This window comes from Eurytemora carolleeae, unplaced genomic scaffold (assembly GCF_000591075.1).
Source record: "Eurytemora carolleeae unplaced genomic scaffold, Eaff_2.0 scaffold282, whole genome shotgun sequence".
Taxonomy (NCBI): domain Eukaryota; kingdom Metazoa; phylum Arthropoda; class Copepoda; order Calanoida; family Temoridae; genus Eurytemora; species Eurytemora carolleeae.
The window spans coordinates 367,993-383,066 of NW_019396282.1; the positions used below are offsets into that span (position 1 = coordinate 367,993).

Consider the following 15,074-nt stretch of genomic DNA (forward strand, 5'->3'; position numbering starts at 1 on the left):
ACCGTTTTTTTACAATTGTAAGTGCTACTTTTTGAATGTTTGAAGAATTCCCATTTGATCCTTTTTGCAAGATAAACAATTACGGAGAAAGTCTATTTTCAAAATATTCATTTTGTGATTTATTATACAGTGAGTGCCATAAAATTCTGTAATAGAAAGACGATCTTTAAACTCAATTTATGACTTTAAATATAGAAGTTATTTGATAAGTCATTAGTATATATATTTGCTTTTTAACAATATTAAATACACTTAATTATAGATTTAATGTCGTCATCCGATTCCACAGTTTTCTGGTTCTTACTGTAAGTTCTATTTGTTTAGAATAATCTCAATAGTTCTATATTTCAACATGAGTGTAAATTTGCTCTGTTTGCATATTTATTGATTCAAACATGTGGCTTGAGGACCTTGATATTTTGTACGCACTTTAATTTTCCTGTCTGACGCTTGACTGTTTGCCTATTCACTGCTTTAAAGTCATGTGGCCTTGTACCTGAAAAATCTCTAAAGACTTCGGTCAAAGTGAAAGGTAAGATAACTTGCGTCATCTATTTAAATCCCCCTAAAATAATTACCATTTGTAGTTTACAAATATTATGATAAATTGATATTATATCTTCTTACTAGGTTTTTAGAGCGCTTTGCGCCCATCTTCTATTTCAACTTCACTTTGTATACATTGTAAAACAAAAACGAAAAACATTTGCAGGGGACATTAGTTCCAAAACTAACTCTTGGCCCATTTCTAACAACACTGTGCACAAATTGAAAGACTGGGTTTTTGGGATCCCGTCTCATATCCAGAGTAAAAGTCGATAATAAAAACTATAACCAACATTTTATTAAACATGACGAGGGCAACAATTCTAAATTTTAAACTTTTTTTAAAACAAAATTATAATAGGAGTTCTTTTTATGTTAAAGCTCTTCAAGACAATGTTAGATTTTCCATTTTCGAACATATCCTGAATTTGAAAAATTGTCTCGTTTCTACATTTTATCTGTTAAATTAGAGAATAGGGATGATTTATTTTCAAGCATTTTAAACAAACAGTTAATTTCCCGCATTTCTAGTTAAATCTATATTGTAAGATTGATTTCTAAATGCTGTAATGATTTTTAAATTTTAAAAGAACAGTTTTTACCTCGTCAAAAAATCGTGTTTGGTTTCTTAAGTGCGTTAATACTTGAAAATAGAGATTGATATGAATTCTGATAATTGTCTCAAAACCAGGATATGTTCCGAAAACGCGACATGCGCTAAAATACGATAATTGTTTCAAAATAAGGATATAAGGAAAATGAAATCAAGAACCACCAAAAAATAATTCTCACACTTATTATTAGTTTAAAACTGACATTTATTTTTTCAATATAAAGTTTTAGCCATTGTCTTGGATTTAAAGATATATATATATACTCTTGAAAAAGATAACTTTGCAGATTTGGACCATTTCAAAGACTCAATGTTAGAAATGGGCCAAGTTTAAAATTTTGGGTATCTATAAACCTTCTCTGGGGACTTGTGAGGTAGCACACAAAATGTGGGCCCGATCGGTTCAGCCGTTTTGATGTTTATTGTATACAAACAAACAAACAAACATTAAATGTGCATAAAGGGACTGCAAACTGTAAAACAAAAGGGGGTTTAGGCAAAAACTTTCAGGCAATGATCGCAACCAATCTAATAGTTCTATTTGATTTCCCTGTATCGAGAAATTAAATAAAACCATGTCCGAGTATATACAAAAATGCTAATATATGTAATTTGGTATTTGAATCAAAGTTTATACAGATCAAATAAAGCAAATAGAGAACGAATCTGAACGAAACAGTACAAAAAAATTATTAATTAGATAAAGGTTTTAAATCTGGCATGCAACTCTTTAAATTAAGGGTTTCTAGAAGTTAAATGGTGAAATGTAAGATTATTTTGAACAAAAGGTGTGCTAAAATCCAGGTTGCATTCTTCTATCTTTAACTTCAGTTGGGTGTGACCGTGATGCGTTCTTTTATATCTGCGTTGTAACCTAAATTGTTTTTGCGTATCTTGTTTTACTCTCTTGACGATGCAAAGAAAGATACGTATTATTTTTATTAAAACTACAACTACGCATTAAACAGTCTAAACTGGAATTAGAATTTAGGCTGCACTTTGATACATTCTTTTTTTTTGGGGGGGGGGGGACATGAAAATTTTTTAATGAAAAATACATAGTACAAATTTTGCATTTAAAGTCTGTGTTAACAGCGGTTGAAGACAGAAAGATGTATAAAAAATGAGAAATTTTTACGGTGAAAGGTAAAAAAAGTAGATTAAAACTTTCATTTCCAGCGGTTGAAGGCAAAGAGTTTTACAAACATTTGTAATTCCAGTGTAACCACTATAATATAAAATATTTGTATTTTTACAAGTTGAAGACATAAAATATTTGTACTATTATTGTGTATTTATTATTATTCTAAACTGCAAAGAGTCTATAAGATATGTATCAACTCTCAACCGCTCGTTCATCCGCTTCCGCTGTTTTTCTCTAAATAATAGATCTATAAAAAATGTAACCAGAAACATCTTCTGTTCTTATACTTGTGAATAAAATCAAAACAAGAAGAGCTATGAGATACCAGTATTGTTGCATAAATATAGACGTTCATCTTCTGAATTGTCTGCTGTAATTCAATGAATGTGACACTGACAATTGGTGTTTATATAGGTCAAGACTCAAGGAAAACATTTATTGTTTGCATCGTCAAAGTAAATTTAAAGTGTTCGTGCAAGCTCTAATTCAAAAATCTGTCAGCATTTTTTCAAAACTTATTTTGATCTAAAAGTCCTTAAAAGAATTGACTCTTTGCAAGAAACTCTGATTTTCTAATCCCTATATCTTTGGATTCCAACGTCGTAAACCTTTGAAATTTCAAACTATGACTTTTGTTAGATCAAAAAATATAAGTTTGAAATATCAAAGGTTTAGGTTAATGGGTTCTAAAGATATTGGGATTAGAAAATCAGAGTTTGTGGTAAAGAGTCAATTTCTTTTTAAAATTTACATGTGTAGGATTACAAAAAAGGATAAGTGTAACTAAGAGTTAAAACCAAAGGCTGAGGGAACGCAACCCACTCCTTATGCTGAGTATAGTAGTGCCTGATCCATCAGGGTTCAGTCATGTGTTTGTTGTCTATTCTGCACAATAGAAATAGTATGGCGGTAACATCAGAGTTATGAATCCTTCAATCGGCGCTATCAGTAAATGGAATTATTCACTTCTACTTAAACTATAGTGAACACTATAAAATTTGAAATTAATGCATAATTTTCGTATCTCTCTGGATTACAGTGTTGGGCAAAAATGTTTAAATTTATTTCCTTTGTGTTGATATCTTCCTGAAAGAAAACCTTGAAATAAAAGTTTTGTCTTTAAAAAATCATCAACTTATTTATGAAGTATACACTTGCCGCAAAATCTAATTGTACATCTTTTTATTTCTTTTTGACCAAATACCGTCGACCTTAATTTAAATAAATATTAATTCAAACTCTGGATTCTGTTAGATGAAATAGTTTGCAAATATATAAGTCTTTTTGGAACCTTTGATCACCTACTTTATATTGAAAACATCAAATAATCAATAAGAGCAATTATTAGACCTGGAATGATGTTTGTATAGATAATGATGTGTTTACAAATTTTTTTCTCCCCCCCCCCCCCCTAGATGTCACTTTTTATCAAGCCAATACACATTTTTGTTTATAAAAACAAAATTTATGTTTTGCAAATGTAGCCTCCAACTATTTTTAAACATTTAACCTTTCGCACTTCCTACTTAGATAAACAAAAACATGCGGTCAATCTTTTCCTGGTATACTTTTCCTTGTCTTGGTATACTTTTTCTTGTCCTGGTAACCTTTACTTGTACTGGTATTCTTTTCCTTTTCCTGGTATACCTTTCCTTGTCCTGGTATACCTTTCCTTGTCCTGGTATACTTTTCCTTGTCCTGGTAAACCTTTTCTTGTCCTAGTATACTTTTCCTTGTCCTGGTATACTTTTCCTAGTCCTGGTATACCTTTCCTAGTCCTGGTATACTTTTCCTTGTCCTGGTATACTTTTTATTGTCCTTGTATACTTGTTCTTGTCCTGGTATACTTTTCCTTGTCCTGGTATACTTTTCATTGTCCTGGTATAAGTTTCCTTGTCTTGGTATACTTTCCCTTGTCCTGGCATACTTTTTCTTGTCCTGGTATACTTCTTATCCTGGTATACTTTTTCTTGTCCTGGTATAATTTCTCTTGTCCTGGTATACTTTTCTTGTCCTGGTATACGTTTCCTTGTCCTGGTATACTTTTCCTTGTCCTGGTATACTCTTCCTTGTCCTGGTATACTTTTATATGACTTGGTATACTTTTCTTTGTCCTGGCATACTTTTCCCTGTCCTGGTATACTTTTCCTTTTCCTAGTATACTTTTTTATGACCTGGTATACTTTTCCTTGTCCTGGTATACATTTCTTTGTCCTGACTACCTTTTCCTAGAATACTTTTTCAATGTCCTGACTACCTTTACCCGGCATACAGTATCCTAGCTTGAGTACCCAGCGTTACCGAGGGTACTCCCGCCGTTTACCCGCGCTGGGATGTAAATTACGATTTTAGCGATTTTCCCCATAAAAGCTGATCGATAAAAGTTAGAATCTCACAACTAAACAAAGAACATTCCCGTCCCGTGGTTCTCGCTAGTTCCTGTCAAAATTTGAGGCAAATCGTTTTAGGACATGAGTTATGATCGGGCAGACAAACATAGATTACAATTTTAAAGATATAAAATTTGATACACCTTTTTCCGTAATACTTTTTCTTATCCTAGATGTATAACGTTTTCCTAGTTTTTCCATCTACAATTTTATTATTCCTGTTTTTCCATCTACAATTTTATTATTCCTGTTTTTCCATCTACAATTTTATTATTCCTGTTTTTCCATCTACAGATTTATTATTCCTGTTCTTCCATCTAAAAATTTATTATTCCTGTTTTTCCATCTACAATTTTATTATTCCTGATTTTCCATCTACAAATTTATTATTCCTGTTTTTCCATCTACAAATTTATTATTCCTGTTTTTCCATCTAAAAATTTATTATTCCTGCTTAAAATTAAATTATCATTCATTTTTTCTATTTATTCTAGTTTTGAGTTTATCAGTCTTTGTTAGTTTGAAATTATTCGGCCTTGTAGACAGAAAAAAACGGAGGTCACGGGCTAGCTTTTGCTTAATTATGTTTTATAAAACATTATGGTTATATATCTAACAATTATATAACTGTACCTTCTTAGGATTTTTTTCTATTACTTACTTAATTTGAACTTGTTTGCCTTTTTATAATTCTTATTTTAATTTGATAACCCATTCATAAATACCCAAACACAATTGATTTTAAGTGCTATTATCATGATTGCTTTCTATAAATGTGTCAGTAATAAAATTGTTATGAAAGTTTTTATATATATAATGTTAAGTGTGTTCCCGTGCAATTTATGGGAAAACCCGCACGGAAGTAGGGCTTGGAAATCTTCCAAGTTTTTCACGTATTTTTACCTAGATCGAACGTCATCAAATCCTCGTGATTTTAACAACAAAGACAATATGTAAAATCTTTCTCAGCTGATGTAATTAATTATCAAAATAACAATAATAACACTTGATTCGAGAAATCAGACAGGGATAACCAGAAAACAGTGGAATGAAGTCTATATAACTATTTTTAATTGGAAAGAATCTTTAACAATTACAACTTAATTACGAGTTTAAAAATACTTTGGGAAATTTTATGATTTCAAGATTGCAAGAAGATGAGATAATTTCACTGTTTTCCAGTCATCACTATACACTGGTAGTTCATTTAGATTTGTTTAATCCTTAATGTTTAAAAAGTTAATTAAAACATAAAAATGTGATGTTGAAGACATATTAAAAACTAAATGAAGGGTCCGGTGTTTCCCGAGGAAGAAAAGTTATTTGAAGAAATTTTTCTTTTTAGCCTATGACACCCCCAGGGTATTGTTGTATTGTTTTATTACAAGGTAGTTTTTTTTTATATATAGATAGAGAATTCGTCACAGTAAACTTGAAAATTGTGGATAGTTTTAAAATGCAAAATTTTTAAGCTGTGTTGTATCTAAGATAAAATTAAATATGTTCAATTTCCGCTTAAATGCGCGTTTGTCCAAAGAATTGAAAAACATTTGCTCTTTTTGTTTTAGTCTTGTATATAAATCAGTATGAAAAGTAAAAAATGTAAATAAGGTATAAGTGAGAAAAGAAAAGAGAGAAAAAAAAATAAAAAATAAAAAGTCTAGAACTGAATCACAAATTTTTTTTTTAAACATTGATCCCTATATCTTTGTAACATTGTGCGTTGAACCTTTGGTATTTTGATATTAAGATTTCGACAATTTTGGCTTTGTTTGGCAAAGTTTAAATCTGAACAAAATTCTTCATACTAAAAGCATAAGAAAGTCAGACCACATTTTGGAAATGCCAGGACTAGACGAATATTTTGCGGTCATTTTTCAAGTAGGTTGACGTCTCTGAATGGCACAAATAAATTCAAAGATCTAAGCCGACTTTCAAGTCGTCTTAGTCGTCTTGCTACTTTCGTGGGACACCCTGTGCATTGCTGCATTGGATTTAAAGATAGATAGATAGTAATTAGGAAGTCGAACATGTTCAATAAAATCTTCATGATTATAGGATTAAGATTGTTCAGCTTATTTTAATTATAGTTTAAGGTTTGCATGAGTGACTTTCCTTCATAGTTTCGGTAATTATAAAGCAATTATGATAATTTTACAGCTCTTAGAGAAAACTATTCATGTTTTAACAATTAGTGCTTACATGAAGAGAAACGAGGATACAATTTTGAACGAAAAAAAAAGATTTTTCAGGATTCATTTGAGAAAATGCAAGATTAATTACTGAGACATTTTTACGGTGTAATTTGTTCAACAAGAGCGCAAATAATCTTTGAAATCCTCCTGGATTGTTCGTTCGGAAGGGATTCTTTTGAGAATAATTTTTAATAATTTTTTAATGAAAAATGTTCAAAAAATTCTACAAAAAACTAATTAGTTGTTTAGGAAGAGGTTGAGAAAACAAAAATTAGCTCTTATTCTCTAAAATAAGTAATCTTATAATCTTATTCGCGCGGTTTCTTTTAGTTTTAATGTTTTACAAACGTTTTGCGTAGATTTCTTGTAATTTTTACTCAAAAGACGACATTTCAAGAATTTAAAGAAATCTACGAACAAATTTTCAAAGGAGAAGAAATTCAATATACTGATGATAAAGATTCTACATTCTATTTTTTTAACATGCAAATTAAACTAAAGGTGTATACAAGCAATCAAAGAAAATTTGTAAATTGACAGCAACTCTCTTTGTTTCCATTTGATGTATGTTAAACTGTTTCAAAGCTTAGTAGAAGTAAAAATTGTTCTACTTTCTTACTTCACTGCGTTGATATATACGACGACGACTGTAAATTACATCACTTTTAGTCCTAAGGGTGTCCCAATAAACATGGGAATTCAGTGACGAATTCGATATCGTCTTTTAAAATAATTCTTTGATTTAGTATATAGTGATGCCTACTGAGGAAGCTGTAATCTGTAACAGTTTCGTCTGCTATGTTTACAATTTGTTTGCTTATGTCTTCACTGCATAAGGTTGTACTTAGTAAAGCAAAAAAATTACAGTATACAAACAGAGTAAATCTTGTCCGTCTGCACGTTCATCTTGCGGAGACATTATAGACACATCTTTACAGCCATTTACTGTTTTCATAAAATGAACTCTAGCAGACATTATAATATTATGGCTTTTGAAATAAAGTATTACAATGCCAATTCATAACAAAGACGATATCTAATTCGTCACTGAATTCCCATGTTTATTGGGACACCCTGTATCAAACTATAATGTGGAATTTTATAATCTTCAGATTTCAATTTATCTAAAAATTTCTAATTTATAATTATCCCTAAAATTTTTTTTTAGATAAATAAAGATAGACACAACATATCTAATTTTTCAGGTTCTTAGTTTAGACGCGCTGAATGCATGTCGTCTTCGGATTGCATGTCGTCTTCAGAATTCATAAACTTCAAGAAAATTTTACCCATAGTTAAAATGGATTCGAACCAAGGTAAACTGGGCAAAAAAGTCCTATAAATATAACCATGGTTTATGCGACAGACTGACACTATACATAAACAAGATCGACTTGAAGGTTGAAGGTTGTCTATGAAGACTACAGGGTGTCCCACGAAACATGACATATTCACCAAACTATAGTTTAAAATGTCTTCATCTTCAATAATTTGATAAGTTGTTTGATACTAAAGAGACGTATGAAATTTTTATATTATAGTAAAATATATATAAGTTAAACTTTTTTTAAAAGAAATAAACTGGAAAAAGTCTTTAATCTAATACAGTATGTGGAAGAAGGAAGACATTCAAAACTATTCACCAACTGTCATGTTTCGTGGGACACCCTGTATTTAAAGACAAATAAACGAACAATAATTTGTGATTTACTGCAGAATCCGCAACGCTAATAAGGCTGGTTCCGAACTGAATTATAGATAAATTATTAATGCTAATTGGGGTGAGCTCTAGATAAAATATTTGTGTGGACCACTGTATTTCCACAAATAAAAAAAATCAGGACAAGTGGAGGAAAATGTACGCTAGATTGTGACGTATGTATTTTGCTTAAATCAACTACACTGATCATTGTTGTTACTACAGGGTGTCCCACATCAAATTAGACCGCGTAAATGGGTCTAAATTACGATGGGGGTGAAAATCAAAAAATTTAAGACGAATGAATCATTTAGAAAAATTTATTAAAGCTAAAGGAACATTTTTTTGGCAGAAAAGGCTAGATTTTTCAAGTATTATGTGCGTATTTTGAGGTAAAGATTGTTGATAATCTAATATGATATGGGACGCTCTGTAGGTGCAGTACGTGGAAAAGGATTCACCGACATAGGGTCAAATGACAAACGGTCAAAAACACGACAAAGGGTAAAACGACATAGGGTCAAAAAGTGCGACAAACGGACTAAATGTAATTTAGACAATTTTTAGTTAATTTGAACTTTTTTATGTTCATTAGAACTAGTAGTCGCAGCGCTCAACCTAACCTAACCCTGAAATAATACATATTTTTATGTTATGTTTTATGTACATTTAAACTGCTACCTGCAGCGCTCAGCCCCTTAGCTTGTCCTAGCCGCAGCGCTCGGCTCAGAAATTATCTTAACCTAACCTAATCCTGAAATAATTCATAAAATATTTTTTTCCATTTTGACCCTATGTTGTTTGAACCTTTGTCGCGTTTTTGACCGTTTGTCGTTTGACCATATGTCGTTTGACCCTAGGTCGTTTGACCCAATGTCGGTAAATCTGGAAAAGGGAAATGGGTCATTCCATGCCTATTTACCACACTTTGTGGTCAATGTCTCCGATTTTGCACAAAATTTAAAGATACGTTTTTTAAAGAATATATTAAAGAAGGAAATGCAATTTTTTCGTTGACCACTTTTAAGGTCTTTTTTCCATTTAAAAAATCTTTTTTTTACAAGGTTTGAAATTTGTGAATTTCATGAATTTTAACGGTTATAAAGAGACAGTTATAGTAAGTTTTCAAGCTATAACAATTCTTGATATCAATTTAGAAACCTGACAATTGTCATTAAATATTTTTGGAAACTACTGTAGTGCTGTCTTAAAAATTGAGATAGAAGGCTGAAATTTGTATGCAGCCTCAAACTTTGGTCATCTTCAAAGGTTGTGAAGAAAATTTGATATTAGAGGTCATTGACCTTCATTTTGACCTCCAAAACCAACTGTTAAGAATCAGTAAATAATCAATGATTTGATACCTAACATGACCCATTTTCAGAGATAATAAATTTTAACCTCCAGAGGTAGATAGATAGATAGATAGATAGATAGATAGATAGATAGATAGATAGATAGATAGATACAGGGTGTCCCACGAAACATGACAATAGCAAGACGACTTGAAAGTCGTCTTTGGTATTTGAATTTATTTGCGACATTTAGTCTTCTATCTACTTTAACATGTATGATTCTTGAAACAATTATCACATCATTCTCCTAGCCCTGGCATTTCCAAAAAGTGGTCTGCGTTTTTTGTGCTTTCAATATTACTGGAGATATAAAGAGTTTGGTTCAGATTTCAATTTTGTTAAATAAAAGCAAAATTGTCGAAATCTGAAAAGGCAGACCACATTTTGGAAATGGCAGGACAAGGGAAATTTTGTGATTATTATCTCTAGAAATTTACTTCTAAAATCAGGTTGACAAATGAACGCAGCAAATTATATCAAAAATCAAGACGACATTCAAGTCGTCCTGCATACTGTCATGTTTCGTGGGACACCCTGTAGCTGGATAGATAGATAGATAGATAGATAGATAGAAGGATAAATAAATAGAAATTTTTACACGAGAAAACGAATTTCCTCTCATCTACTTAATATACATTTTTTAAATCCTCAGACACTCAATTCTTAAAGTTTTAAAACACTCAAAACATACGTAAAAAGAGCCCAATTTTTCGGAATTTATAATGCTAATAAAGAAAACTTAAATTCTATTAAACAACTATAATGTTTTAAAAATTTTGTTGGAAAATGCAATAATGTCTTTTCTGACATTTTAGATGTTTCACAAATAATTTAGATTCAGAGTTAGAGCGCATTTTTACGCAATTTGCATGCCTGAAAAAAAAAATAATCTCCACAAATTCTTGTTATTTTTACTTAGAGACATGGGTTATAAAATATTTTCTTTAGAAAAATTTAATATTTACACTAATTTGAAATCATAATTAGGTCTACGCAAATTTACGCTGTAATTGTGTCATTGGAGCCAAATTTAATATTTGTTGGCGCTGCTTACGCAATTTGGATAAAACGTTACGTAACATAAGGCTTTCTGGAAATGTTGGTATATTCCTAGAGAACGATTTTTGGACCCCCCCAGGCCAAGCTGCGACGGCATAATTATATTCGTTCAGAACAGTTTCCAGGGAGCAGTATTGAACAGCTCCGATTCCGATAATGTTAAAAATTGAGGGAACAGCAGACGTTGACAATTTTTTCCCATTTACTTTTATATAACTAGGAAACATTGCAGATAACAGTCGGATTGGGTCTTTTCCAATCTACTAGGTTTAACCATTCTTCCCGAATAGAGTGTAAAATAACTCCGGGAATCGAACTTTTTGAACAACAATATTTCACTGAGCAATATATCATATTGACGAGAACTGAAGAAGGACATGAGAAGGACTAAACTAACTTAAATTTCTCTCTACATAACGCATGTACACCAAAGTACTCAATGACATAAGAACAGCCAATGTTCACAACCGACCTATGTAGTTAATCTATATAATAGGAATATCTTTAAAACATCTCATTTATATCTTTCAAGATGAAAAATGTTGTCTTATGAGCAATCAGATTCCAAAGGTTTACATATTTGAGTTTGTGCCAAAGACTCAATTCCTTTATTAATTGACTGTAAGAAAAAATAGAAAACAGAAAATTGAATACCTTTATTACATCTTCCATCATGTAAGTATCTAATATGTCGAGGTCTTGCAGTTTTTGCAAAAGTTTTAGTCTAAAGTATTTTAAAATTTTGTGTTAACAACAGTGAATTTAGACAAATCCTTAGTCTTTGTCATTGTCAGCTGTTACTTTTTAAATTTGTTTCCTTTTAATTTTGTATTTTCCAAGGGGGGGGGGGGGGCAGGGCCCCCCTGGAACTCCCAGGGGGGGCAAGAGGACTACTGCCCCCCCCCCTATGTACGCCACTGGACAGACCCGAAATGTTAGATAAACGTTAAATTTAGGAACCGTCCAAGTTACGCATCATGGTTTATCGAGTACGAGTATATATTAATGTTAAATTAATATACGGAAGAAATATCGCTGGGGATTGGAACCGGACAAATTGCTGGACAGGACACCGTACTCCAGACAGATACGTGGGAGGGCGGGGGGTTAACCCCTTGCCCCTGTTTCTTAAGTCATTTGATCCTTTAAACTGTCTTGTTACTGTTTAGTTTGTCTAGCAATAGGATTCAAGTGTCTTGTTACTCGTTGGAAAACCATTTATTGGTCAGTTAGGTCCATACAGTAAAAGATAATTTTTATAAAACCTATTTTCAATATAAAAAAAAAATATATTTTCATTTTCAGTTGCATAGACGAAAAATTAATTTTGTATGAAATTTTGATCTGTAGGGCCCTAGATTGAGCGTTCGATAGTTTGAGCAGAGGGGTAATATTTGACAAATGTTTTAAGAACTTAAAGATTGGAAAATATGAGGCGAAAAATGCACCGTATCAAATTGAAGGAAAATGCGGGAAACCATATCTATCCCTGGCGTCAGCTGATAAACCAACTCATCTCGCTCGCTCACTCAGTACGTTTCCATCTGCAACAGAAAGCTCACACACAAATGTTCTAGTCAAAACATTGCGTTGGTGTCAACAATTCGCAGTAGTTAATGAGTCAAAAGTGAAACTACTGAAACATGGATAATCCCGGCTAATGATTCATAGATTAGAACATTGTCTTTTATAACAGGTTAGGTAATATAGTTCAGTTCATTTTCTGTATTTTATCCAAGGGATTTATTTAGGAATTTCATGTCCCCAACATGTGTAAACTTAATTTGTTTAGCTTGTCAGTTGTAAACTTCGTTATGGGTTTAAAAATAAAAGTGTTGAAATTTTAAATATTAATTTTTGAACAAAATGCGTTTGGGGTCCGTTCGAGTTAACAATTTTTGGTCCCCCCCTCCCCCTCCTATCAATTTTGTACATGACCACTTATTTTCAGCAAATTCTTGTTTGAATTTTAGGGTTAGGTTAGGTTTAGACAATTTCTTGGCCGAGCGCTTAGGCTAGTACAGGCTAGGGGGCCGAGCGCTGCGGCGGCGCGGCCAGGACGGGCCTTCATTTTCAACAATTTTCAACAAAATTAGTATATTATCAGGGTTTGGTAAGGTATAGATATTTTCTGGACCAAACGCTGCGGCTAGGACAGGCTAGGGGGCCGATAGCTGCGGCTAGGACTGACTAGGGTGCCGAGAGCTGCGGCTAAGACACGATAGGGGGTCGGGCGCAGCGGCCATATGGTCAATTACATCCATGTCTTACATATACGATCCATGTACTAAAATTATTGGAGGGGGGACCGGGGGTCCAGAAATCGTATACTAGGAAATTACCTATGTTTGAATTCAGAAAAGGGATGGTGGGAAATCTTACCTAACTACTTTGTACTTAACTAGGGGCCTAAACTGGAATTGGGCCTTTCCTAGAGAACGCTTTTTGGACCACCCCCCCCCTCCCTCGGCCCCTAACCTCCCATTCATTGTGTACACGACTTCGATTTCATTTTTTTTCCACAAAATTAAGATATAGCATTATTTTAGGGTTGGGTGTTAGGTTAAGAAAATTTCTGGACCGAGCGCTGTGGCTTGGACAGGCAAGGCAGATTGATCAATTGATAACATTTGTGGATAGCTTAAACTTCATGTTTACTGAAGTTTACGTGATCAATTAATAGCATTTGTGGATAGCTTAAACGGCAGTCAAAGACAACTCTTATTATAAATATCCAAATACATGATTCGTAATTCATGAGAAAAATTATTTGTCAATAAGATAGATTAGAAGAATGAGTATAATAATAATAAAAGAATATTTTAGAGTGGGCTGTTCATGTGAAAGGTGGGCGGGAAGCTGCTGACAAATTAGCGCAGGTAATACTCAAAATATTAGACTCAAAAGAAATAATATAAAAGTAAATCTTATTCGCCCAAATTGTTAAAAGGCAGAAAATACTTTTTTAATGGGTCTTACGGCTTAGGGAACTTTTATTTTTGTTTGAGAAAAATAATTTTTCAATTGTGAGTCACATTTTTAAATATTTTTATAGGTTTAGGTTATCAATAAATTCTTATCCTTAGTAGGACACATAGTAGGTTTACAGGGGCGGACCATTTAAACTAGTTAACTTAAATATTGATCTAGATCTGAAACTTAATTTTTCTTACCTAAGAAAGAGAAGGCAGGGACATACAAAGTTTTAACGATATAAAAATGTCAAAATCACCTAAGTGAAACGATAAATAGTTTATTGATATTGGGAAAAATAGTTTTATAATTCGGGGGAGGGGGGGCTATTTATTTTATTTATAAAAAAATATATAACTCTGAAATTTTAAGATGCTATGGTGCTACTCATCTACCTCGTCTCTATGCTTCATCTCACTACTGCAGAACTAGGTATGATATTTTTAAAAAATAGAAAATTTATATATAAATTATTTGTTAAACCGTTAAATTTTTTACCTAAAATATAAATGTCTTAAAATTTAACTATTTGTTTGCCACATCATTGTATTTGATGTTTGTTTTTGATTCATTTAAGAATTAAGGTTTAATAATATACTCCTTATCTGGCAGATTGGAATTTAAATGTTTTTAAAATACCAGATATCTGATAGTAAAATAGGTGCTATAGAAATATAAACTATATAATCGAATGTTATTGATATCTAAAATCAGAGAAATTATTTATGAAACCAACATTTTTAAGTATTTTTCAGAAATGCTTAAAAAAAATACTTTAATTTTTAATGAGTATGGAAATTCGAACTTACACTTTTGTTGATTTTAGCATTTTTGTTAATAAAACTTTTTTTTTTCTTTTAGAAATATTTTAAACTCTACAAATTAGATAGGTATTTTGATATTTCAACTAATTCATGTTTACTAAAGTTTACATGATCAATTAATAGCATTTGTGGATAGCTTAAACTTCATGTTTACTAAAGTTTACGTGATCAATTGATAACATTTGTGGATAGCTTAAACTTCATGTTTACTAAAGTTTACATGATCAATTGATAACATTTGTGGATAGCTTAAACTTCATGTTTACTAAAGTTTAC

At 31.9% G+C, this 15,074-nt stretch overlaps 1 protein-coding gene across 1 annotated transcript in view; it reads left to right on the plus strand.

Moving 5' to 3' along the window:
- Positions 1–8,078: 8,078 nt before the first annotated feature.
- The window catches only part of LOC111700110 (furin-like protease kpc-1), a gene marked incomplete in the record, with an annotated part of 30,268 nt that continues 23,272 nt past the window's right edge, over positions 8,079–15,074 (plus strand). The window contains 2 exon segments of the mRNA XM_023470930.1: positions 8,079–8,204; positions 14,347–14,406. Of these exon segments, the coding sequence (XP_023326698.1) occupies positions 8,120–8,204; positions 14,347–14,406 (145 nt within the window).